This window comes from Acanthopagrus latus, chromosome 5 (genome assembly GCF_904848185.1).
Source record: "Acanthopagrus latus isolate v.2019 chromosome 5, fAcaLat1.1, whole genome shotgun sequence".
In the NCBI taxonomy this organism is placed as follows: domain Eukaryota; kingdom Metazoa; phylum Chordata; class Actinopteri; order Spariformes; family Sparidae; genus Acanthopagrus; species Acanthopagrus latus.
In genome coordinates this window covers 9,928,396-9,954,614 of record NC_051043.1, presented here as the reverse complement: position 1 = coordinate 9,954,614, position 26,219 = coordinate 9,928,396, and the positions used below count along the sequence as shown (strand labels likewise).

The following is a 26,219-nucleotide window of genomic DNA, read 5'->3' as shown; positions in this document are numbered from 1 at the left end:
GTTCCTCGACTGTAATCAAGCAGAAATCAAAGAACTGTCATTTCTTTCACTGTAAGTATACAATATAACCCCGCTCTCGTCTTACTCTCACTCTCACTTTGTGTGTTTAGTCTAGGGGCAAACAATGGTGGTTAGCTGGGTTAGCTCAACAGTTACGGGCCAGTCAGCGTTTTGTTAGCCTGCCGAGGGTGCGGCGTAGTGTCAGCCCAGTACTTACAGGTATCTTATGAGTTTTAATCATGTGATCGAACTCCTCGTTTATCTGTTTGTATTTCTCCTCAGTGCGTGGGGTGAGGATGAGAGCAGACTCGAGCTCCGGGCTCTCGCCGCCTTTGTTCTCCTTCTTGCTCAATGCCTGCCAGGTCCCACAACCGGAGAGACGGAAGGAAGGAGGGAGGCACAGATGAGGAGGACGGGAGAGATGGTCGGTAGGAACAGATGAAAACGAGGAGACGAGGAAGATGTGACAGAAAGCATGTGGGGGGGGGAGAAAAAAAGGGGAAAGAAAGGAAAGAGAGGTGAGAGGAAGGTTCGGGGTTCAACAGGAGGTACTTACACACAGTCTCTGTCTGCTGATCATCAGATCAATGTCCTCGTTTATTTTCCTGTACTTGTCCTCAGACTCGGGGCTGTGGCCGACCGAGTCGTCTGCGTCGGGGTCTGGGCTGTCACAACCGTTTAGGCCCTTCTTTCTCAATGTCTGCAAACAGAGCATTTGCAAAACATAGTTGAAGGGCTTTCTGGGGAGGAAACAATTACCCAGGTGAACAGTTCTGGAGGGACATGTGTTGATGAAGTGTGAGGGGGCACATTTTAGAACTGATTGTGACAAGAGACAAATCCAATTAGAGGAGCTTTGGAAAAGAGATTTCTTTGGGAGTATCTCGATGCATCTAAAATAAATATGTTTCCAAAGTCCTTTTTCTTTATTTGGGGAAATTGATCCACAAAAGATCTGTAACCTTTTCCATGAATCATCTTGGCGGACTCCGTTCTAACCCCCCTGGGGTGACACGAGGATACACTGGCTGCTTTGTGAACAACCGAACATGCCGCTAAACATTCAAGATGGCGCATGGCAGGATTTATTCGCGTCCAATAACAAGACATAACAAATGATCAAACCCTTGACCAAGATGACAAATCACGGGACCTTGAAACCTCATAATTACACAGGAAAAGGGGGAAAAAAAGTCATAAAAGTAAAACACAATTTTTATAACCATAATCATCAGCGGGTCACAAAATAGAATTAAAATACAGTAGTGGTGCTCGGGTTCATGGCTGTGGTATCATGTGCTATTAAATGTGGCAGTTTCTGTTTTGGCCACCTGATGGCCACCTGCCCCCATTAGAGTGGCCAGAACAGAACAGCAGACGGGCGGAAAAAGCTCTCCACTCGCTCACCACTCCCTCCGAGTGGAAGAGAGAGGCAGACAAAGAGAGCGTCAGAGGGAGGGAGAGAGAGAGAGAGAGAGAGAGAGAGAGAGAGAGAGAGAGAGAGCCGCCTCTGTCCTTTTTTAGATATTGTTGACAACCACAACAACAGGGATAAGTTTCACAGCGCATTACCGTGTGTGATAGCACGAGGGGTGTGTTCGGCTGAGCAAGTAGGCACGTACCCGATAGGTGCTGTGTTCATTTGCCTCGTAAAAAGTGAGAGACAAAGACGCAGCAGAGGAGAAGAAAAGTACAGTAGCTGACAGTTAGAGATCTCATCAAAGGCACCCCCCCACACCCTCCTTCCCACCTCCCCCTTCACTCTCTTTCACCACCACCACTCCCCACCCTCCCCCTTCAACTCCCCCTTCCCTCTCTCCTCCTGGCTTTAATAAAGGGAGATTAGTCTACAGGAGGAATATCACGGGCCTGCTCCTGTCTGTGCAGTCGTCGCTTCACACTGCGCTCTCCTACTTTCATCTGAAGCTCCATATCAGACAGACGTAATTAAATTTACTTTAGCACACCCTGTATTTGATGCTGATCAAGTGTGTATGTGTGTGTGTGTGTGTGTGTCTCTCTCTCTCTCCCTCGCTGTATACGTTGTAGTGTGCATACGCGTCGACTGGTGTGAGTGTGTGTGTGTGTGTGTGTGTGTGTGTGTGTGTGTGTGTGTGTGTGTGTGTCTGTGAGTGGGAGAGGAAAAGAGGGGAACGAGTCCGTGTTTGTGTGTGCGCGTGTGGGTGTGTTTGAGTGGGTGTTAGCGTCGAGAAAAAAGGCAAGAGAGACTGAGCGGGAGAAAAGGGAGGAAGATAGATGCTAAGATAAGTTAATCTCGGTGAACTTCTCCCTCTCATTTGTTTGTCTCCGTCAGTACTCACTCACGGAGGAGATACAAGCGCCGGCTCCTCCATCACAACCAGCAGCAGAAGTGACAGGGAAGCGATCTGGCTGCTTAGAAAACAAATAACAATCCAGTCATCTCTCATGTCAGCACAACAAAGGCCTGTTTTGAGTGTGGTTTTAGTGAACTTAGAGGGCTCCTTTTGTGCGTGTGATAACTGTTTGATTCCTGAGGCGTCTCGTGGCGAGGCAGCTACTGTAAGCGTGTCAACATTCGCTGGCTCTCCTCCCCTCTCTCTCTCTGAATCCTCACTTGGCCCCTCGAGTGGAAATCTGGAATTCTGAATTTGAAAGCGTCTCTCACATCTTTTGACAGTCTTCAGGAAATCACACCAAACAAATCAGCCAAGGCGATGCAGGAGATCTGACTTCTAACAGACCCACAGTGAATCAGGCACTCTTGCTCTAGCTGAGGTGGATGAGTCAAAAGAACAAAGGGGTTGCAGAGGTTTAGCACGCCGTCTTTTTTGGCAAAGGCGCGAGATGTAAAAACTTTTTGCTGCTTCTTTTGTGGAGTTTTTTTGCTCTGGCCTTGGCGATGCATCATATCGAACTGACAAGAGCTGAACCGCTGGCCCTTTTTCCGTTCACATGAGAATGCATGCGAGAGGGAGAAAAAAAAAAAAACAACAACTTTTCTTCCTGCTTGCACAGAATTCTTCCACCTAGCGCTAGCAGCACAGACAGCCAGCACCAGAGATTCACTTCCATTCTGGGAAGAGCATCGGCGAGTACAGTGAGGGGCTGGGGTGAGGAAGACACCCATATGGGGACAACTGAGCTGGTGGTCTGTGGCAGGGGGTTGGGCGACGGTCGCGTTGGGTGTTGATGGGGTGCCGGGAGCTGGGGGGGGGGTTATGGGTGTCATATGACTATTGAGCAAGTGGCCCCCCAGCTTAGCTTTCAAGCAGGGCTCAGCACATTGAGGGTGAGGTACAAGGACGGCATGCCACTCATCCCAGTCATGCCCACCTGTTTAAAGCCATCACACCTGTTGCCAAAGGCTGACACACGACCCGACCACCAATCAGAGCCGCCGAAGCGCTCACATTGCCATAGAAGGGCCCCTTGCTCCGGCACTGTCCACCTCACCAGCCCGCCGCCTCGCTCTCGTCATGCTATATATTTTCCCCCTTAATAGCCCATTACTTTATCTGCGCCCTGAATTTGTCATGTATTTCATGGCTCTGCTCCAGAGAGGCATCAACTGCTCATTCCAGACAAAAAGCTTTGAGTCTGTTATTCAGTGACATCATCACTGTATAAGACACATCAAAGACACCCAGTGTTATTTCAAAATGGCTGAGAGAATAATCGTTATTGGAAAAAAAAAAAAAAAGAGCTGATACCCTCACGTTGAAAGAAAGAGGAGTGCAAGTACGAAGAGCTGGCATGAAAATAGAGTCTTTGGGGAATATGCTAATGGGATGAGGATTAAAACAAAAACACTTTGGTGTAGCTCACTTAAGCCAAGAATTTAATGCACAAAAATATTCACTCAAATTAATATTCTTATATTGAAATTATTCAATTTATCAAGTGTGCAGGATTTTCAGTTTCATAAAGAAAGTCTCATTATTTCATTCCTACAAAATGACTGCTGGCTGCTGAAAGGGAAACTTTTTTTTACGGAGCATTATTTAAGTTTACGGCCATTTTATTGGCTCTATTTACTTTAAGCAACATTTTTCACCATTAATTATTAAATTATTTTTTTTTTCTTTTTACTCATTAGAGTCTTGAAATAAGAAAAGAGGCTTTACGGCCAGACAGAGTTTCCTGTACTCCTGCTACAGCTTAACACGACAGAAGGGATGACAGTGCGGTGATGTGAGAATGTACATCATACGAGAGAAAGGCAAATGAAGAAGTGGCGACAGACTTGTAGTTACCAGTCATTCTACAGAGAGTGAGCGCAGTAAATATGTGAAGAAGGTGAAGAATTAGAAATATTATGACAGCGAGGAAAGCCTGCAAAAAGAAGAAGAAGAAGAAGAAGGAAAAAAAAAGCTGTGTATGCTTGCTTGGCTCTGTGTCTTTCTCTGTGGCCCCTTTGGAGGCTTGCTCCTAATTAAACTCCTTCTTCATGATGCTCCCTTATGACTCGACTTGTCACAGGGCCTGTGCGAAGCAGGCGCAGCATAGACACGGCGTCCTACATATTTAGACACACGTCTCATTGGTACCCTTCAGTGCTGCACCCTCAGCTAGGCTGGCCTCGACTAGGCTGTGCTAAGGTGGACTAGAGGCCCACAGTTAACGGGGTTAAAAGAGGCAACCTGGGCTGGACTGAGACACTCAGGGGCTAAATGAGCTACGGATAAACTGATTAAATGTGTGTATTTCCAAGGATTTGAGTCTTCTGGTGTTTTAACCATGAGGAAAAAAAAACCCAGCTTTATACTCACTTCATAGTTTGGGTGTGGGTGATAACTTAATGTAGCTCTTGAGAAATACTGCGGAGGGTATTTGGGTGTGAATTCTGGGTGGCCCCAGGGGGTCTGCTAGGGACAGCTGACGCCTGCCCAGAGCTCCTGCCATACCAGGAGCCGTCTGCTCGGCATTCTGCCACCCTGCTCACCCTCTCTATCCGTCTTTCTGCCCCCATCTTTCTGTCTCAGTCTGCTGCTCAGTCTGTCTCCGTCTCCCTGCCTCTGTCCTCTTCCTCTCATTTTCTGCAATTTCCACTGAGTCTCAACAGAAGCCGAGTCAAAACATTGCCGGCTTGATGGGTACATCTTTATTTCTGATAGACTCAGGCTAGTTGACGGGTTGTGTTTGGAAAGAGCTCCATTGCTGACCATTCCCCTCTGCAGTTATCTTGGCAGAGGCAGAAGGGTACGACACATTCAATATTGTGTTTATGGCTATTGGCGACAGCCAGGCCAATGAATGTTTCTCAATGTCTTCAACCCAATGGCCGCCAGCACCAGTGCAAAAACCCTCTACAAAAACAGCCAGTTTATAATAGACCTTTTATATCTTTGCCAACACTGTATGGTCTTCAGAATACACATACTATTGTAAGCAAAACCAAGACTTATGAAAGACGATATTATAGTAGCAGGGAACAAAGGATTTCCCCCCATAAATGCAGCAGTTTATGGCTTTTGCAGTATATTTTCAAAACAAGTCGCTGACAGACGAGCACAATATAAAGGCATTAATAACTGTGCCACTTATGGTTAATCATTTCTGCTGTGCTGTTAAAATATAATAAAAATGGTGCTGGAATAAACAGCTTTGCCTGGCAGGGTCTCAGCCTCTGTTCGTCACAATGTTAAAATGGTAGAGAACAGATGGATTCGGTCTGACTATCAAAGATATTCCTTGAAGACATGACAGTATGCAAATTGGACAGACCTGCCTTTAGAACATGTGAGAAATTGTGTAGGTTGAGTGTGACCACTGGGTGCACCTGCAGTATGCGTTGCAGTCTTTTAACTGGTTTGGGACCCAAATGTGAACCAACATTTAATCTAAAAGGGCTGCCAAAAAATACAGAAGAAATGCTATCATAAGCTTTGAAGATGCTTTTTATTTTAATTGTCACAACAAAGTCTGAACCGAACCAAAGATTCAGATTGTGGTTGTTTCGGGAGTGAAGTGACAAAATGAGGAAAAGTTTGAAAAGCCACAGGACAGCAGGGGGCTCCGTTGTTTTTACCAATTGACAAACTCAATTTTGTCAGCGCAGATTGGTAAAGGACCAATGTGGCTCAGTGTCAGTAGGGGTTAGGCGGCGGGGAGAAACGGCGTCCCTTCCCATCACAAATAACAAGATGGAGGTCTTCGTGAAGTGGACCCGCTGTGGATTAAGACCCTCCAGCACTGCTGTACAATGGGCACACTCAGGGTGGCCTTGCTGGCGGCATGGATGGGGTAATAGTATGTTTGAGATGTGCTCTCATTCTCCTTATTTCTGTTTCTTTTTCTGTCTATCTGGCTCATTTATACTTGCTCTCGTTTTTTTGTCCCCCCCCCCCCACTCTCTCTCTCTCTCTCTCTGTCTCTCTCGCTCACTCTTTCTTTCTCTCTGCTTTTCGGAGTGGAGGGAACATCAGAGGGATCAGGCTGGCTTAGCTTATTGGAAGCAGATGGCAGACCAAAGGCAAGAAGGCCACAGTTTCATGAAGCGTGGTTTGAACATGCCAGGACCATGTCGAGGGGCATGCCCATGGATGATGGCTACATGGTGTGTGTGTGTCTTTGAGGGAGAATTTTGGGGGGAGATGGTTAATTTTGTAGGTTACCAATCAGAGGAACGGGACCCCAAATCACAGTCTGTCCCTGCCTTTTTTTTTTTCAGTCATCATCTGTGCATCCCTGTGCGCTGGTTGAGACGATGCATCAATGACTGTTCAGTGATTTGGTGGCTTTGAAGCCCCTTACTCCCGGTGCCCTGCCGCACTATAATCAGGAATCAAAGGCTGGCGCCTGAAATCCATCATCCCTGGGCAAAGTGGTCGCGTGTTCAGTAATAATGCTGGCTAACTGTGTAATTACTAGCTGTCTAGGGATTACTAGATTGACTAAACATTAAAAAAGGGAGTGAGAAGTAGAGCAAAAAATAGAGAAAAGTGTTAAGTATAAGTGAGAGAGAGACGGAAAGCAAGACAGAACGGGTACTGTGCGCTCCAAACCGTGGCATTTCGATGGTGCATGTGCTAAAATCACCATTAAGAAGAGCCCACTGCAGACGAGAGCCCACTCACAGACAGACAGTCTTAGCTAGCCAGGACACAGCACAATACCAGATGGTGCAGTGTTTCCCATATGGAATAGACAAACACTAAGCACATGTCAGAATCCAACACTGTTTGCTACAGCAGCATCCCCGGCCCCAGGAACAAAGTGGTCATTCAAACTAGTCACTACACTGTATAATTACCCAGAAAGACATTATGAAACACAATGCCAGCTCAGTGAAACTGAATAAAGAGGGCACTTATGTCTGCGCCCTCAACGTACCCATCTTTCATCCCATCTACACTCCAGTTGTCTCTATTCAAATGAGAGAAATGAGAATATGTCTACACGTATCACTGATTCAACATAAAAATCAATTTGTCAGGCCTGACTTGTGTGTGGAAAACTCTGCCATCCTTGTTTTCCACCCTGTAATGTAATGCCAAATACATCACTTAGCGATTGCGCTGTGACATTATCAATAAAGCCTTCAATCACATGATTTAAGTTCATCAGACGATAACAGTGACACAGCCTCAGCGAAATGACTCCGGTTCTCTGGTGAGATTCTGAAACTTCAAGTTCCCCCTCCAGCTATCCTCTAGACCTTCTTTGTCCCCCCCCCCACCAATCGTCACTTATCGTCTTTTGTCTCTCTGTCTCTTATCGCGTGGTGCCACAGCAGGAAAAAGGGGCCTGAGGGAGGCCTTGAGTAACAATGACCAGCCGGTTGACCTCTATACTGTGACCTTGAGTTTCCACACCCTGTCCAAAGCGGCGATCATGGAAGGGGAGGGGCTGAGGCCATGGGGGGAAGCTCCAGGCAGGGCAGGGAATGCCATCTATTAAAAATAGATCTTCATTATTCTGAATTTTCCACAAATAGTTTCAAAGAACAAGGCATCATTTCATCTTAATGGCTGGCGTGAATTGTTTTGGGCTGTGTAGTGGAAAAGCGTTGCCTTTTGGCAGCGTGTCCTCAGAAGTGGCCTGCCTTTTTCACCGCTCCACACCACAGGGACCACATATTGGCACATTTCAAACGGGCTATTTTTAAAACCTCTTTTTTGTTGTTGTGCGAGTACCTCAGACTTCCGCCTCAGTATATTGACCTTAAAAAACACCTCTGACAGAGATCCAAGTGCTACTTAGTTTCTTGTTTGAGGTTCTGCTTTTTCTGGGCTGCGGGCGTCTGATGTGGAATAAAATGCTCAGCCTTTAGATCATGTACATTATCTGTCATCTTGCTTTCAGCCTGCCCTTAAAAGTGGAAGCATATAGTCTATAAAATAGGAACTCAGTAAACTTGCTCTCTTTATGTCTGAGGCTGGCGCCGCAGACAGATGTGCTCTTGTGTGCCAGCCTAAAAACTCAGCGCAGACAACGCTGCAATGTGCGAGGGGGGTCAGCTCTCTCAGAGCTTGTCACATTTTCAAAGCCAAACTTGATTAAAAATGCACCCAAAATCTGAGGACAAAGATAATATAACTTTCCAGTATTTTCTCCAATAAAAAAAGTTTTGGAAAACAACCAGACAGGAAGCCTTTGTTTGGTAGAGTGAGGGGGGAGGATAAAATAGTGGAATAAATAATAGACTTCTTTATTCAAGGGATCAAATGTTTATAGGCACCGCAGGGTCTCGGACTGATGGTCTTGTGCATGTGGTCGCCGAAGGCAGCTCTTCACGGTCGATCCTCAGAAGGAGAGCGCGAGCGAGTCGGAGGCTGAATGAATAGCCTGACACTTCGCTTACTCACTCCTCTGTTTCAAAAACAACCCCCACCCACCCGGTTTCAAACACAAGAAGAGGGTGGTGTTGGGGGGGTGGAAGAGAGAGAGAAAATGAGAGGAAGAGAGAGAGAGAGAGAGAGAGAGATTCCATGCCTATTCTTCTACCCTCTCCCGGCAAAGACCGCCAGCTAGGCAACTATTTTTAGCCTCACCACACACTATTTTTAGACCGCTACCACTTTTTGAGGCATTTATTAGAAAAAGATCACATCAAATGAAAGAGAGCGATGGTGGTGGTTGTTTTGGGGGGCTGTGCTTTATCTTGACCTCCTAACCAACAGTTTTTTGGGTTTTTTTTACGTGGTGGGTTCAGTTCATGTTGCCAATCATGTTGAAGTGTGACTTAAAGTGGACACATTTAGAAAAAAACACGGACAACTACTTCTCTCTCTTCGTCTTGCACTCTGTTTTTTTTTTTCTTTTCTTTTGCTTTACCGCCCTGTTCTTTGCATTAGAACAAACAACGTTCAATCTGAAACTTGGAGTCCAAACAGAAGAAGACGGAGACGGGTGTAGACCGGAAAAGGAGGAGGACAAAGGCACGTCTCTGTTGATAGAATGCATGACGGGAGAGATGTTTCACATGCACAGAGTATGTGGTGGCTTGTTTTCTTTACGCCAGCCTTTGAGCCTCTGTGAAAGATTTGTTTCAGACTTTACTTTACTATTCTTAAGAACACTTGAAATATAGTGCAGGAAGTGAGAGTCGAGTCATGTGAAAAGTTAGCTTCCACGTGTAATTCTCAACTTTATATACTAAGAATTCATTGCCCCCCGCCCCCCTTTTGAATGATGTGCTTAAGCATGTACAGCAACTGTCACCCGAACATTTGCTGTTGTACCGTTTGCTTGCCAGTGTCACAAGGTTAATTTACTTAGTCGGTCAAAGCAGCTTCAGACCTTAATCCTCGGCTCCGCAAGGAAAAACAAGCCGTGTTGCCGATCTCTTCGTCGCTAGTAAACACTGAAGCACTGTGATCGCTGCGGCAACCCCGCCCCTCACCTCCACCTCATGTTACAGCGCATGTGACCTATCCAAAAAAAAAAAAAAAACCCTCAAACGACTCCGCGCAAAATTACCGCGGACAACTCCAAGACAGGAGATGTGACACGACTCCCTTATTTCTCTTGGGCGCAGACACATGTCAAAGTCACACGGGATAAATTAGCGAAGGCTTTCAAGCCGGAGCAATTGAGAGGCATGAGAAGAAGTCATTCAGTGAGCTGATCAACACAGAAAAACTCCTTAAGGCTAATGTTCTCCATGCTGTTTAGAAACCAAATAAGCACATAGAATAGCACACATGCTGGAAAATATTTTTACAAGTGCGAGGTGGAACATGAGCACACTGGCACTTCAGAGAGGGGGATCGCATGCCCTGTTGACTCGCAAGAACATTATGAGAAAGCAGAGGAAAAAGGTGTTTGATTTAATAAAGAAGCACATTTTTGTGGTAAATTAAGTCTCCGCAGGGTCCAGAACGTGTGGAAATTGCCAGTTGAAGCATTGTGCCAGCCGTGTGTGGTTATTCTACAGACATACCTGCTTGATTTACTTTCTCTTTATGTTTCTTCATTTACACCGCCCCCCCCCCCCCCTCACTTTCCCCTCTCCCTCCCTCCAGTGGACTGTCACTGGGCTGAAATCACACCTGTGCTTCTCACACGTCTCGGCACACGGGTGAAACATACGCAGGGTGAAACATGGTGAGGGAGCTTTGCTGAATCTCATTAGCCAAGCGGGTAGTCATTAACAGAATGACCTTTGGAAATAATTACCAGCCTTCCTCCCACCATCCCTCTTTCCCTCCCTCCTTCTCTTCTCGCACTCATCCATCCCTCGGTCCCTCCCCTTCCCCCTCTCATTCAATAGTTCCTTCTGGGTGAGGACAGAGCGAGAAAAAAAAAAAAAGGGGAGAAGACGAGAGCGGAGCGAGTTGAGGATAGGTGGGGAGGAAGATCCCTGCTGCTGCTGTTTAAGATTATAGGGTGAGCTGAACTTTCAGATTAGGTTAATCTGCTGGAAATGGGATTGGCCAACGGCCTTTCCTCTGGCAGGTAGGCAAGTAGGCAGGTCAGCTCAGCACCAGGAGCCATGTGCTATTCCATGTGATACTTGAGCCAATGGCATCAGGGGGTGCTGTGCTGGCTGAGGTCATCACAATGCCGTCAGCTCTGCAGGGTTCGAGCCAATTGTGACCGTGTATGCACGCGCGCAGACACCCATGCAGCGCAGCCATTGCGAGCGCGCAGGCCAAACACATTTTTGAGTGTGTGCATATAGGCACAGACTGCATACAAATATTATAGCATCCTTGCCTCCTTCAAGCTCATCCAGGCGTAGAGGGGATATAGCTCCCCATCTAAGCTCACTCACTAACCCTTTAGTTGTTTCACAAACCTGTGTTCTTTGTTTCAACAGAGGGGAAAACAAACACATTGTGGAACAAGGATTTGGCACAGTCTGAGTGTGCTGTTGGATTTTGGGGCATTCAATCACAGCAAGAACCAGCCAGCACAGCTTAGGTTTAGGCTGCAATCATCGGGAGGGGAAAGAAAGGACTCTTTCATGTGCTATTGCAATTAACACCCCCCGTACTGGCATAATAAATCACCAATAAGAGCGCAAAGTGATTGTTCTTAAGCAGGAATAAAAAGAGAGGAAAAAGGAGAGATGGATCTATTCTCTTGCCATTTCCCAACACGGCTTCCCGTTTCTCCTCTAATGCCGTTCACATGTCCAGGAAACGGGCCTGGCAGACGGCGGCTATAGGAAATCTATCTGCATGTTTGACTGTTTTATCTGGAGCCAGACTCAGAGAGCACTGTAGACCTGCCAGAACGACACACTTGGACATCCACTGATGGAGGATCAGTGTTTGCTTTCATCAAGCTGCGACACACTGGATGAGCCTGGATGTCTCTTTGAACAATTAGCATTAATTAATTCGACGTCCTCACTTGTTTATGTGGGGTCAGGGTTAGATTTACCTAACCCACACCCTCAGATAACTTGTTTTGTACTGCAGTCTCCTGGGGGAGTCTCCGCAAGTTTAGATGCCACCGTAATCCTACGTGGCCGCACATGTGGTTTGGTATTAAACGGATGCGTTCAAAACATGAAACACGTCCTCAGTTTGTTTCGAAAAAGCCACTGTATTCATGTGATTATTATGGGTTTCTGTGTGTCATGCATTGTGAATGTGACAATAATAACTTGTAGTCACTTTGATTAGCAGGGCTTCTTTTGTTTTACAACTTGCGCTCAGAGGAGGGTTGGCTTTGGTTTCTTGGTCTTTTGCTTTCACGGATATTTGTGGAAGTGTCATTCCCAGCTGAGACTGTTTTCAAGTGAGTCATCAAGACCTTCTTTACCACTCCTCTCCCTTTATATAGCTCTCTTTCCCTCTACCTATTTCTGTCTCTCACATACATACACCCCTTGACCTGAACATAGATTCAACACAATGCAACAAAAATGTATGTTGAATTATGAACTGTCTTTTTTTTTTCTTTTTAAAAAAAGGGAGAAAAACAGAAAAAAACAGTGAGTGAGAGAGAAAAAAAACCCCTCCAGCCTCTTGTAAACATGCTGTAGCTAGAGAGGCTGTGCAACACTCTCAGTGCCACTCTCTCAACAACGCTAATTATCAACCAAAGACATGCTAATTACATAGAGCTTTATTGCTAATGTAGCAGGCCTCTATGCCAGCCGCCCACACTCTGAGCTCCGCTCCCCTACCTCTGTCTCTCCTCCCACTACACCTTCAGGCAAAGCAGCAACAGAGGGAGAGAGATGCATGCATTTTGTATACTTCTAAAGACGAGAGCTTTCTACGAATTTGAAATTTAACATGTCTCATGTCAGATGTCACATTTAAGTCTCTTTGTTCCCCTGTGGGGTAACTTTGATTTTCTCTACACCCTTACATCTAGCCACTCATCCTGTTCTTGACCTCCTCCTCATCATCCTGCCATCTCAACAGGAAGTCCGCTTCGCTCATGCCTCCCCCCAAACTCAACAAACCACCCACGTTCCTGCACCTGTGACATAGCCTAGCAGCGGCACACAAGGCTCGGCGGGAGAGATCCGACCCCCAGTCCCAGTCCCCCCCCCCGCCGCCGCCCATGCTAAACGTGCTAGTGTCAGCCCTGTGGCCAATCGCGTTAGCACGCCGCGGCTGGAGCTGAAGGCCTCTTCAGATCGATTTCTCCCGCTGTGAGTTGCTCAGAGTCCTCCAGGGATCACAGTGTAGGTAGTGCTCTGCAGCGCTCTCCCCCACTAGGCTCTTTAGCGTCTTCCCCTGACACGGCTGTTTACACGTTAGCCATCCTCTGTTCTCTAATGGAGACACCGTTAAAGAGAGAGCTTCAAAGCAGGGAGCTCTCGTCACAGGCACTTGCTGAAACATGTGACAGCTCTCTTCATGGGTTGAGCAGGCGCAGGCTAATACACTGACTGCACAGCAGCTGAATGGCTCCGTGCATAAAGGATATCAGTGCCTATAGACACACTGAGGATATGAGTGGATGCTAAATGGTTTAATGTAAATGACATAATGCATAGAGGATTTTCTTTTTTTTTATCCCTCCTGATGTACTTGGATACAATTAGTTTTCCTTAAACTTGTGGCAAGACTGAAAATAAGCTTTGGGAGGACAGCATAGACCGTATACTGTATGTAAACAGCTTTTCTGATTATTTAATGTTTTTAGAGTTGCAACATATCATAACCATCAGAAAACTGATTTCACGTCATAAAAATAAGCTTAGTTTTTAAAGTTAGAGCCTAAGCAACATTAAAAATGTAAAAAAAAAAAAAAAAAAAAAAAAAAAAGGAGGAATAAGACATCTACATCTACATCTAGTGGATTTACCTGTGTCTCTATACACTGACCTCGGTATGCACCCAGCCCATTCTCTTGTTTTCATCACTAAAGGTTAGCCCTATGTTGAGTGCTCTATCCCTTGATGTATGTGCTACATTAACGCTCTGTATGTCTGACTGCACCAAATGGTAACGGTGATGGAACAACAGCAGTAACGACAAAAGCAAACCACTGCTGAGTTAACAATATCATGCAAAACATTTATTTATGCTGTTTTTTTTTTAACTCTGTTTTTTTTTAATGTTTAGATGAAGGAAGTGGTAATGATATAAAAGATGGGAATAATGCAAGGCAAAATGTCTTCTAAAGCAGAGGACGACTGATGTAAATGTGTAAATTCAAAAGGGTTGTAGTCAGGTGCATAGTGCCATCTGGAATAGCAGGAGTGCTCCCGGTGGGCCTGACCATGCATGGGCGGGCAACAAGCCCAGCAACACCCATATGAAAAGATAAAAACATGTGCCGTGCTGTTTGATTTCAGTGTTAGACCGGCCAGCCAGCTCTATAGGTACGTGTGGGCTAAGCGAATCCATTCATTATCATTATTATATCTTTCTGCTCCTCACTTTTTCTTTTGCTCCTTTTAAATGCTGGGCTGACAGTGACAGACTTTAAGTGTCGTGCATCAATTCGATCTAACAAATTATGCTGCCGCCAGTTGCCTGTTGAATTACAATCAGAGCATGTGTGAATGATAAAAACAAGGAAGTGCATATGGAGACAGCTGAGGTTTTCTGAGCTGTCAAAAATATAGCTGTTGTACTCTGTGATAATAAACATACTGCAAAAAATAAAGAATAAAAAAATCCAAGCTTCATTTCTTAATTAAAAACCTACCAGCGGCTAAATGTCTGGTTTTGCCTTCAAATTATGTGAGGTGGTGTGATGGGATGTCAGTGTCCTTTGAATTACAAAACACAAACAATATTTTAATGCTAAATAACACCCAAACATGCCAGAAATGTGTACATGGTGTAAATGTGCATGAACATTTTTAACACATTACAAGCATAATATAGCCTTCAATAATCCATGAAACAAGCAGATATAGAATTGACTGCATGTGACATTTTTATACAGCTCAAAAACATGATTTATTCAACGTCACCTTGAGGGACAGGTGTGGTTTATTCAGCAAGCAGCATGTTGTGTGTGTAAATGTGTGTGCGCGAGAGAGAGGGATAAGCTCTGCATGAATGCATGCATGTCGATGTGTGTGTGTGTGTGTGTGTGTGTGTGTGGCCCACCAGGTTTGTCCGAGCTACAGTGTGGATGTTGCATAACAGGTTCACGTGGAGAGCTTAAGGATCCTGGAGGGCGCCAGCGTCATTTCCTGCTTTATCTACCTGCCTACTGGCTGGCCTGACAGCCCTGTTTAACATCGCCTTGAGCCACACTAGCGACATGTGTCCAAGGCAAGTCAGATCAACATCCTCCTCTAAGAGGCACATCAATGGTGACAAGACACCAAAGGCTGGGGCTGGTGTTTACACACCACAGGGGACAGTCTGAAAGGTCTAGATCAATGATAGGCTACTGCTTTTATGTTCCTGTGTACACGCAACACACGGAGGGAATTTTTAAATGATTCTATGTGCTTTACATTAACGATAACGATGGGCTTAAAATACCTGTTTTAAAGAGATTGATATCACTGGGGAAGACTGACAAACTATGGGAGCAATTATTTCTTACACTGCGATAGGTGTGAAGACCAAAAGAAGAAGTAAGGGTTGCTGAATGAGTCACAAATGCCGTAACCATCTGTCCACTTGTGTTTTTTTTCATGTGTGTTTGCATGAGTGTGTCTGTGTCTATGCGCGCGTGCTCCCGCGCGTGCGTGTGCGCCGTCTGTGTTTCTCTGTAACTTACCTCCACAATATCAGAGTTGGTCCTGCTCTCATGGGGCTCGTTGTACTCGGTGTATTTAAGCAGGACCTTGTCCATGTCTGTGCTGGCATACTGGAACAGCTTGTTGGTGCTGTTGAAGATGATGAGGGCAATCTCACAGTCACACAGCACACTCAGCTCGTACGCCTTCTTCATCAGGCCAAACTTTCGCTTTGTAAATGTCACCTAGGAGGAAGAAGGAGATAAAGAAATTAGGAGATAATGTTTAGCTGATGTTAAAATAACTACTATTCCAGGATAAAGAATGGGGGAAAACAAGCACATGCACATACACACCGTCTCATGGTACTCAGTCAGCTTTCATCAAAACAACCATTTTGTTAACTTGTAGAAATAACTGAATCATTGCAAAAAAGTCCCCACCCCTCATTCACTTGAAATAGCAATCTGACATAATAACTTTTCCTCTTAAAATGAGCACTTCTCAGGGCAACCAGCATAACAGAAAGTGAAGTTGCTGGTTGCTGCTGGTTCAACGGCGCCTGACTGTAACAGTCCATCCACGATACCAGGAAAAAAAAGAGAGAGAGAGAAAAAAAAAGAAGCTGGGCTTACATTTAAGGAACTGAAAACACTGTGTCTCAGACAGATAACGGTAAAGAAGATCAGTCGCTGCCTGAACATCAAAGCACGCTGAGGTTGATCATGGAACATGTTTCACCTTAAACCATCAGTTTCGTGTGGCCCGAATGTGGCTAGCTAAACAAAGAAGTGCACATACCTATAACTATTTGAATTAAAAAAAAAATGCTGAGGCATTCCACTTTCTCACAGTAATATTCACACACATCTTTTGGTTGTTGCGTTGCCCAGATAGCCACCTCTCATAACGAATACTGATATAAATAACGGATGGGTTCCTGCCTGCGCTTGAACCTGTTTATGTGTGCTCAAATAGTGACAATGCACTCAACTTAAACCACAAAAATGGTCTTCCTCTAATGGGGCTTTTCTCTCTCTCTCTCTCTCTCTCTCTCTGTTTGTGGTTGCAAGTGTATGTGTGTGTGTGTGTGTGTGTGTGTGTGTGTGTGTGTGTGTGTGTGTGTGTGTGTGTGTGTGAGGCCCGAGACTGGAACCTTTAATAACGCACACATACAGGTGCCCACATTGTCAAAATAGAACAGCCTCTATTCCTCTATTGTTTGGATCAAAACTAGAGCAGTGAAAGTGAGTTAATTCCAGTGAGCTGCACCTGGTTTCTTTTCCAAGCCATGTGTGTGAGCTCTTTGGCTGTATGGGGAAAAAAAAAAAAAAAGAAAGAGAGAAAATGTGCTACTGCCAGCTTCCTTCTCCGGGCAACACTGTCTTTTTTCTTCTTATTATTTTTTTTAGGGGGGGAGACTGAACTTTCTTTTTATTTTCTTCTGCGACTGTGTGTACTATTTACATTGGAGATCTGTATTGACAAAGGTTTTCACAGACAGGAAACACTGCCAGAACTGTGCCCAGCTGGTAGCTAATGATCCCGGTTTGTTGATTAACTGCATGTTTGTCTATTCTCTTCTGACACTTAAGTGGGCCAAAAAATACAGAGTAAAAAAACCTTCCAGCACTCAGTTTAACATGCACTGAATACGCTAACAAAGAACATAACTGCAGGCTTTAAACCCCTTATGAAGAAATAGATGTGTGTGGTGGATCAGGGTAATGTAGGAATAGATTTGTGGCATGAATCTATCATGCAGTGCCCTTCACATTTTCCCTTTACAACTCCGCGGTCTGAAAGAGGAGACCGGGTTCGATGGATATTGATAGATAGTTTTGGATTTCCTGAAATCATATCTCCCAGGATGCACCAGGGAAACTGAATATCAAACTATACCTCACCTCCACCCTGTCTTTTTCCTCTTTCTCCCTCTCTTTTGAGGCTGCAAAAAACCTTGCATGAACTGATGCCTCCCAGACTAAAAAGTTTCACATTGACGCCATTGCGTCACGCCAAGCTGCATGTCAGACAACAGAGGCTGAAACCAGAGACACGCCGTTCTAAACAAAACGGTGTGTGCAATGTCAGGTTCCGTATCTTGGCACAAACACTCATTTGATTCATCGGCGGCGTGAGGCAGAAAAAAAAAAAAAAAAAAACTCCCCTGGGCTCTAAATACCATGGTGACATTTACACACTCATACTGAAATGAGAAAAAAATAAAACAAGCCTCATTCTAACGCTGTAAGATCAAAAGGTATCTTGTGACAATAAGATTAATTGTCATATCCAACCCGCTCTGGGTTCCACCGTCCAAAACTGAAATGTACGCATCCTGAAGGGGGCTGTCAGCCTAACAACAGCGGGGCTACCTTACAAATCGTACGTGAGCGAGTAAATAAGATGACAGGGTTGTAGGACATAAGGTCAGAGCGGACTATTCGGGAACAGGACATGTAGAGTGTTGTCTTCCCCTGGTGTTTTGATGCACGGGGCACTGGGGGCAAACGCAGGACACAGCTCGCTGCCGGCCCAGCTCCGTTATCACCCACTCACTCAGTCACACACTCTGCTGGGGCCATTAATGTTTCAAAAGGTGGCACGTGGCACACACGGTGGGCTGGGTGTGAGTCCCAGAGGTCCAGAGCTGCTAGTCTCAAAGGGGAGGTCCACATACCGGCTGGGACATCGTCACACACACACACACACACACACACTCACGCAAAGACAACAGTGTAAGGTAGCAAGACACTCGGGAGACACTCGTTTTATACTTCTTACTGCGAATACGAAAAAGCAAAATCCAATCAAAGTCGTCTCGAGCATCACACTTTAAATGAGGAACTGTGCATGCATTCTCCCACATATTAAAATTCACACATACGCTGACTTTAACAACACCACAGGAAGAGAATGAGTGTGATTATGAAATGCCTCAACTGACCAAACAATAACACCTACATAAAATATCACACCACACCCACACATCTCGATCTGACACGTACAACCTGCTACCTCCAAATCTCTTACAGCCCTAAATACACAGGCATGTACACAGGGTAAGTACACACACACACACACACACACACACACACACACACACACACACACACATTTTAAAAGGCAGTTGGCTTGCTCTTAAATGCTGTCTTGACGGTAAATACCGGTGCAAACATCATGTGGGATGTGTTAATATGTGCTGTATCTCAGCAATGCAATTTTTATGACGGTGTTCAGTTTCACTGCTGCAGGTGACTCTGTCGTGACTGCACGGCCTCACATGATGCCGTCATGTGACACCTTTAGCCCATCGACGCTCAAGCCGGTGATGTCACCGCTTGCCTCGCCTCTGTTCCTCTTGGAACGTCTCTCTTCGGCCCACACAGCAGCTGGAGGGAAGTGCGGCGGATCGACTGCTCCGCGCTCAGAACAGATGCTTCGGATGACACACCTGATCTACAAATACTTACAGATAGCTGTCCATTCGTGGAAAGCCTGCAGCCTGTTTTAATGAAATAATGAATTACTATGATCATGGAACTAAGTTGTACTGTGAGCCATTATTCTAAAATTGCAGTTAAGATGAGTGTGCAAAAAAAAAATCTTTGTTATGTACTGTGTATCCAATATCTAATTCATACTTTTATTTATTTATATACTTTTCTTTTTCTTTGAATGAGGCCTCTATCTTTGTTGTTAAACCAAAAGCAAAAAAAAAAAAAAACAACAAACATTGTAAACCACCCGTATGTCAGTGTGGGTGTAACTTTTGTTTCCTCAGTCAGTGGGTGCTGTTAGACACACCGCTATGTTAATAACACGGAGCATGACGTTACAGCACATTTGCTACTGCGTGTTCTGTTGAAAGGCGCCAGTGTACGTTGTGCAACTGTGAGCCCTACTGCCGTTTCACAGTAAATTGGTAACCGTGTGAAACTCATTTTCACACACACACACACACACACACACACACACACACACACACACACACACGTGCGCACGCACAGAAAAAAAGTTGTGGACTGTCAGGGAATAATGAGAAACACAACTTTTAAACTGTCATTGTGTGTTTCTAGGACAGTCTCTGCGTACTGTCGTGAAGCGGTTAGAGGTTAAACATTCTCATCCAGCGCATTCTCGCTCTGCATCCGCAACAAAAACAGATTTAAGATTTTCCTCCCGAATGTCTCGGAGCTGCCTTGAATTTTTGTTCTCGGAAACCTTGGAAACTGTCAATGCACTTTTCACAACAACGGCCTAACCTTCTTTGAGATTACTCAATTGTGGAGGAGCTCGAGGAGAGAATAAGATGCGCCGTACGACTATCCTTCGAGATGACTTTGCCATCGTGGAGGGGACCGAAACACAGCTTCCTGTCATCCCATATGTAGTTACAGTTAAACACACAAATGCCTATATACACTCACAGTTACCGAGCACTACTCTCATTTGCTTTGGTACAGCGTGAGCATCATGAACGTGCGCTGTATGGCTGCCTTAATCGCTCAGCCCTATCCTCCTCCACAACGCCATCCCAAGAGATATTCAGACACATGCACACCCACTGTTAAACACCTAAATATGTTACTGTCACATTTCAGTGTCGATCTCTCTCTTTTGTATTTTTTTATTCAACTAATTTAATTCATTTCTCTCTTTCTTACTTTTTTTGTTTGCCTTCCTTTGCTTGTAATTTGGTTTCTTTTTCACTGGTGCCCCAAACTCTCAGAATGATTGAAAATACATGCCACGTCCATTTTTGTTTTACTTGTTTGCAACTTGACTTCAATGCAAATAAGGCCGACGTCAATGGTTCTTCTACTTTAATTAAAGGTTTGAAGAGACAGGCTTGTACTATATGTATTCTCATGTTGGAAGATGATCAGTTACAAAATAAACTGAGAGAATCAGTTCCATCTTTTCTGGTAAAAAAACAAAAAAATAAAAACAAACAAACAAAAACACACCCGGGATTAAACAGAGGGACAAAAAAAAGGAGGGATAGTGGACTGATTCTCTGCCACATGGGTGAGAGGGGAGAGAGAAAGAGGGGAGGGAGGAGGATGAGGGAGAAGAGAGGGGGCGGACGCACAGGAAGCACATTTGTATGCATTTCCTCTCATAACAGGAAGAGGCCAGTGGCTTCCCCTTCACAATGGCTTCGCTTCTGCTTCCCACCTCCTGCCTGCTTCCCTGGGGGAGGAGGAGGTGGAGGAAGAGGAGGAGTGGAGAGACGGGCACCAAAAACTGCTGGTTAGCAAACCAAACATGGCCATGTGGGGACACACATGCACACGCACGCACGCACACACACACACGAGAGCGCACGCACACGCACGAATGTCAGTCAGCTACGGAGCAGTGCGATTGGTCTTGAGACAAACACTTATCCCATTGTCAGGGGCCAAGCAGGAAGACACAGGCTTACGCAAAAGGAATAAGAGGAGCCCGAGCCCTGGGCCTGAACTCTGCCTCACAGCCAAAGAAGCTGTTAAGAGGGGCATTACGACAAAAGAGGCTTTGTCCCACCTCTAATATATGCTATGCTCTTCTCTCTCCTCAAAACCCCACTTATCATCCTTTTTCAGTGTGCCTTCATTATACAGTAGGAACAGGAGGCAGCTGACTCCAAACGTTACTTAATTCAGTGTCTCAATCGAAAGTGTCCGTGTTGAGCAGTTTCAAGCTAACCTGCAGAACTTATTGAGTGGTGTCTTAATTAAAGCCAATTTTGTTTTAGTTGTAGGTGTGTTAAAATACGAGCCGGTTTGGATTTGTCCTTCTTGCTTATAATTACATTTCAGGTCAGCGCTATAACGGCCAGCCAGGTTCCTTTTCTGCAATCTCCTGTGTAAGCTGAAAAACCGCAACTGGAAAAAGGATATACCCACTTACTGTAAAAAAAAAACAAACAAAACATAAATAAATCAGTGGATGTTACATTACGTTAGCGTCCGGAATGCCAAAAATAACTTTTGTTGTCATTCATTTGAGGTAGATAAAAGCTGTCATTTTATACCTAGAGCACACTGTTTTCACTTTTCGCTGATTTTCACACACACCCAGGACAAAAAAGAAACAGAAGCCAATTGTAAAATGATTTTCACACGGACTGCATGTCCCTGTGCATCTAATTGTTTAGTGATTTCGGCTGCGAGAAGGCCCCATTACCACTGAAATCTTACAAGCACGGCTCAGAATTTGCTTGGACTTGTAAAAAGCAAGAGATTAATCTTGAGATGGGATGTAAATGAGCGCCAGATTTTGAGTCCGTCCATCAAAGTAATTTTTTAAAGAAGATTTACAAGCAACAGGCATTTTTTTAATAATCCAATTTTGACAATGCACTTTGAATCAGACATCTCATGGTAATTAAAATAAGGCGTTTACTTAATGAGCCCTGTAAGACACAAAGGAAAGAAAACAGAGGAAGCTATGTAATCCATTAAGACTTTTCTCGCAAGTGAAAATTAGAAAGCGAGGTGAGAGAGCAAAATGAGCCATGTGAGGAACATGCGAACACGGAAGGAAACAAGAAATAAGTCGAGAAAGGCGAAAGAGAATGAGAACGAGAGAAAAGTGAGAGCGTCGCGAGCCCTTTTCAGGTGAGGTCTCTCGGTGCTGAGCATGCGACAGAGGAGGAGTGCCACTCGCTGTGGCAAAAGAAGGAGATGGTAGAAGGTGGGAAACAGGGAATTAGAGGAGGGGTGCAGGGGTGAGTAGCTACCCTGTGGGCCTCATTATTTTCCTGCTGTTAATTTCGCTTGCACATTTTCTCACCCCGGTGCTGTTGATTGGAGAGAAGACTGCTTTGTCGTAGAAACAAAAAGACCCCTTTATTTCAGGAGCAGCGCGGCAGTTAACACGGCGAGGGAAGAGAAGCGACATATGCAGGAAGACATAAAAACATGCATTTTTTTTTTTTTTTTGTCTTCATCTTCTTCCAGCCAAGTGTGCGCTAGTGCGACTGTTGTTTGTGGGAGCTGGGAGATCCTGTCCTTTTTTACTTCCTGTCACTGATGACCTGATCCATGTTTAACCTCTGGCCCCGGGTCCCCTTTCCCCTTGGAAACCACATGTCCCACAAAAACACGCACATGCGTACACACACACACACACACACACACACACACACACACACACACACATTTGCGCAAACAAGTCATCCTAAATTAAGCCCACTGAGTGAACTGGCTGGAGAGGTAACACTAATTAGAGCCAATTGCAGTAAATGAGTCGATCCCCAAGACCGACTCCAGAGAGATACATGTGCTATAGATGTGTACATGTGTTTACAAGGATGCATTTGTCTGTGCATGAACAAGACACTAAATATACCACCTAAATATGTGTCTGGGTGCATGATCTGCTAGGTCTCAACACACACACACACACACACACACACACACACACACACACACCTGTGCATGTATCTTGTACTGTACGTGTGTGTGCCTATCTCCGTGTGTGTGCTAGCCGGGGCAAGAGAGTCCGCTCTCTGTGTGCAGCCCATGAGTTTATGGCACAGGGGGCCCTTTCATGTGCCCGAGGCTGGGAGAGGGTCTGAGTGGTCGGGGGGCTTGGAGCCAGGGCTCGCACACTGCGGCCCACTGTCCAGAGCTCCGGGCAGCCAGTCAACGCCAGGGAGGCCTGGCCCTTCTGCCCCTGCTCTGGGGAAGTGTTTCTGGGCCTGGGGGTGGCAGCCCAAAGTGGCCGCCCAGAGAGAGCCAGGCCCTGTGCCCACTACGATACCGCTGCTGCAGGGAGGGCAGGGGTGGGGAGGCAGGGCAGCCGTGTAGGTGGCAAGGTCGCGTTGACAGCCACACAGAGTGGTGCCACTCCAAAGAGGACTGCAGTATGAAGCCTGTGTTCAGACATATGGGGCATATACGACAATAACACTGGATCGCTATTTTCGGGCTGAAATGGGAGTCGCACCATGCTCTAAAACTTTATGAGCTGTTAGATGTTTACATTATGTCAAACAAACACTCACTGTCACTGCTTACTGTTTATTTTGTGCAAATCGTAACCCGACTATTAATCAGTTAAATGCAGAAGACCTCAGAGGAACTTTAAGAGTTGTAAAAACTTTTGAGACATTAAAGAGTTAAAGCATGTAAAGAATGTGAGGTTGAGAGCAACACTATACACATTCCTCTGGTGTTTATTTGGCTCGGGCTCTGGGACATTCTTCAAAAAGGAAGTGAAAATATGCAAATCCAAAGCTTCCGTTTTTTGTTTTTTTTTTCTTTTTCTTTTTAAAGGGAAAATGTTTTAAGTTTCTGTGTCTGTCTCTGTCTTGTGATGTCCGCTTTTGCAAAATGCAATGATGTCATTTATCTAGGCCGCAGGTTGAATGACGCTCTTTGCGCGTGTGGTGTTTTCCGCATGACTTTCATGACATCACGCCAGTAGGAGTTAGCGATTGGACTTAAACAAACAACTGGCTAAGTAATCTATCATTTTAGAGATCAAAACAACAAAATCCAGTGATATATTGATTTTCCTTTCCCTGAACCCTCTCTCTCTCCTCTCCACTCCTCTCTGCCCTCCTCCTCTCTCTGTAAGTAAAGCCCGGATATCTCAGGCATCGATTCCCCTCAGGTGTCCTTCCTGTCTCCCTCTTTCCCTCCTTATCCGCAGGAGCCGGAGTGCCTGGTGCAACTGGCGGGCCCCGTCTAAGGTGGGATGAGAGAGAAGGGCTGAGATAACAGTAAGGAGGAAGCGTGGGTGCTGCTGCAACACGATAGCTTCGGTCCTCATCTAAAACTCTGTGACCTCCTCCTTGCTCTCTCTCTCTCTCTCTGTCTCTCTCTCGATAACAAATACATAAATCAGACTGCGGAGTGTATAGATGTGTACTGTCACAATAGCTCACTGTGTTTTTATCCTCCTTCCCATGTATCTTTCTTACTTACTGAAGATGAGCACGCTGGGTGTCACACTGCCCTCTCACTGTCCTCTTGTTACATGCAATTACACTCATTGAGATTAGTCATAACAGGGGTCACACTCTGCTTCAGTCAGCCCCTTCAGTATTGGGAAAATCAATTCCTTGAGCCTCTTTATGTCAAGCTGCAAATGACAAAAAGGCCACAGTCTATCATTTCGGATGTCAGGCGATCAAGACGTGGCGAAAACAATGAAGTCGTCCTGTGTTCCGGCAAGGTGTGTGTGTGTGTGTGTGCGTGTGTGTCTTTGTGCGCGTTTGACCTGTGATCCAGGGGCCACGTTAGCAGCGTATGGATCCAATTGGGATGCCAGGAAGCTGACAAAGTGTCAGTGGTCAGTTGTGCCACAGGATGTGATCAATTGTGGGCCTCGAGGGCAGGGAGAGAGCTCTGTCTCTGTCTATTTCCGGCCACAGACGGTAGTGTCTGCTCGAATCACGCCTTCCACAATTTATTATGTCTTGCTCAAGTAGTGCCAGCTGTTGTTGGAAAACCGTCCCGCACAAGCTACGTTTGTCGGACTCTTATTTGCCCATTTGCTACACGCGGGGGCTCTGATATGAGGACGCATCTCTGTAGGAAAGCTACAGCAGTCGGACTGTTACCGATTTAGCTCAAGAAAAATACTGATTTAGTGTTTGTCTCCCAGGCAGCCCTTCATCTCCGCCCTGTTGGCCCAGTCCAGTGTGTCACTTCAGACCATCCCATCTCTGTTTGGTTGTTTGTTTATGTTCTCTCCCCTCCTGGCTCTCCGGTGCTCCCACCCTCTGCCCGGTAATATTCCACTGCCAGCGAGCTAAACTGGGTGGCATGGTGTGAGAGGCTGGGTGTGTGAAGGGTTCTACAGTTGTGTGTAGGCCGCAGGAACCTCAGAGCGGGCAGCGATATGCAGAATGGTTTTTGAGAATTACAAATGTTCTCATGCAAATCCATTTTGGGAAAAACCCTCCTGGTGCCCTCGAGCCGGTTTGTTACATTGAGGGGAAACAAACCTGCCATTATGAGCCAATGGAACTCTTCCACCCAGAGCAATATCCCCACATACACTTCTCTGTTGCCCAGTTCATATATTGCCCAGACTCCCAGAAGACCTTCATTGTTGAGGGCTATGTGGGGTGTTTCTCCTTCCTCCCCCCCGCCAACCCCCTCCTCTTCCCCACCCTCATACTCATCCATCCTCCCATCCCCTAGGGACTTACCTGTCTGTTGCGTTCATCCATAATCCGCGTGATCTGAATCTTTTTCCTCCCCATCGTCCCCGTCTCTTTCTTTCTCTCCTCTCTCTAAAGAACTTTATGCCTTTTTCTTCACTCTCCTCTGTCTTCTTCTTCTTTCTCTTCAATCTTCCGCTCTCTCTTTATCTGCCTTTTTTTTTCCGCTTTCTATTTGTTCCAATCAACTCAAAGATTCCAGCATCCGTACCTGCAAGAAAAAAGAATGAGGGAGGGGGAGGAGAGGATGAGCATTAAATGAAATGAAATATGGCAAAATACTGAGAGAAAAAAATAATAAAAGTGGCATCATGGCAGCCACAAGGGAGGGTGAAGAAAGACAAAGAATCTGTCAACAATGTTGTGAGAACCGCTGTGTTTTTCACTGTCGATATCATGCAAATCAGTTTTGCGTTTTTTTTTTTTTCCCAGGCACCGACTATGAGAGGAGACAGCGCTGTCAGGATCTCGCTTCGTTCACAGAGAGTTTGACAGTGTTTTGGA

At 45.5% G+C, this 26,219-nt stretch overlaps 1 protein-coding gene across 9 annotated transcripts in view; it reads right to left on the bottom strand.

Annotated features, from left to right (window-relative positions):
* mef2cb (myocyte enhancer factor 2cb) overlaps nucleotides 1-26,219 on the bottom strand; it is a 70,659-nt gene that overhangs the window by 12,261 nt on the left and 32,179 nt on the right. For 5 of the 9 annotated variants that reach the window (XM_037098103.1, XM_037098102.1, XM_037098104.1 and 2 more), the window contains 3 exons: nucleotides 25,704-25,926; nucleotides 15,586-15,789; nucleotides 557-700 (listed from right to left, as the gene is read on the bottom strand). In XM_037098103.1, the coding sequence (XP_036953998.1) occupies nucleotides 557-700; nucleotides 15,586-15,789; nucleotides 25,704-25,757 (402 nt within the window). In that variant the 5' untranslated portion in view covers nucleotides 25,758-25,926. Of the gene's footprint in view, nucleotides 1-217; nucleotides 356-556; nucleotides 701-15,585; nucleotides 15,790-25,703; nucleotides 25,927-26,219 lie in introns of all 9 variants that reach the window. The other 4 variants (XM_037098105.1, XM_037098107.1, XM_037098109.1 and 1 more) reach the window with 2 other exon arrangements.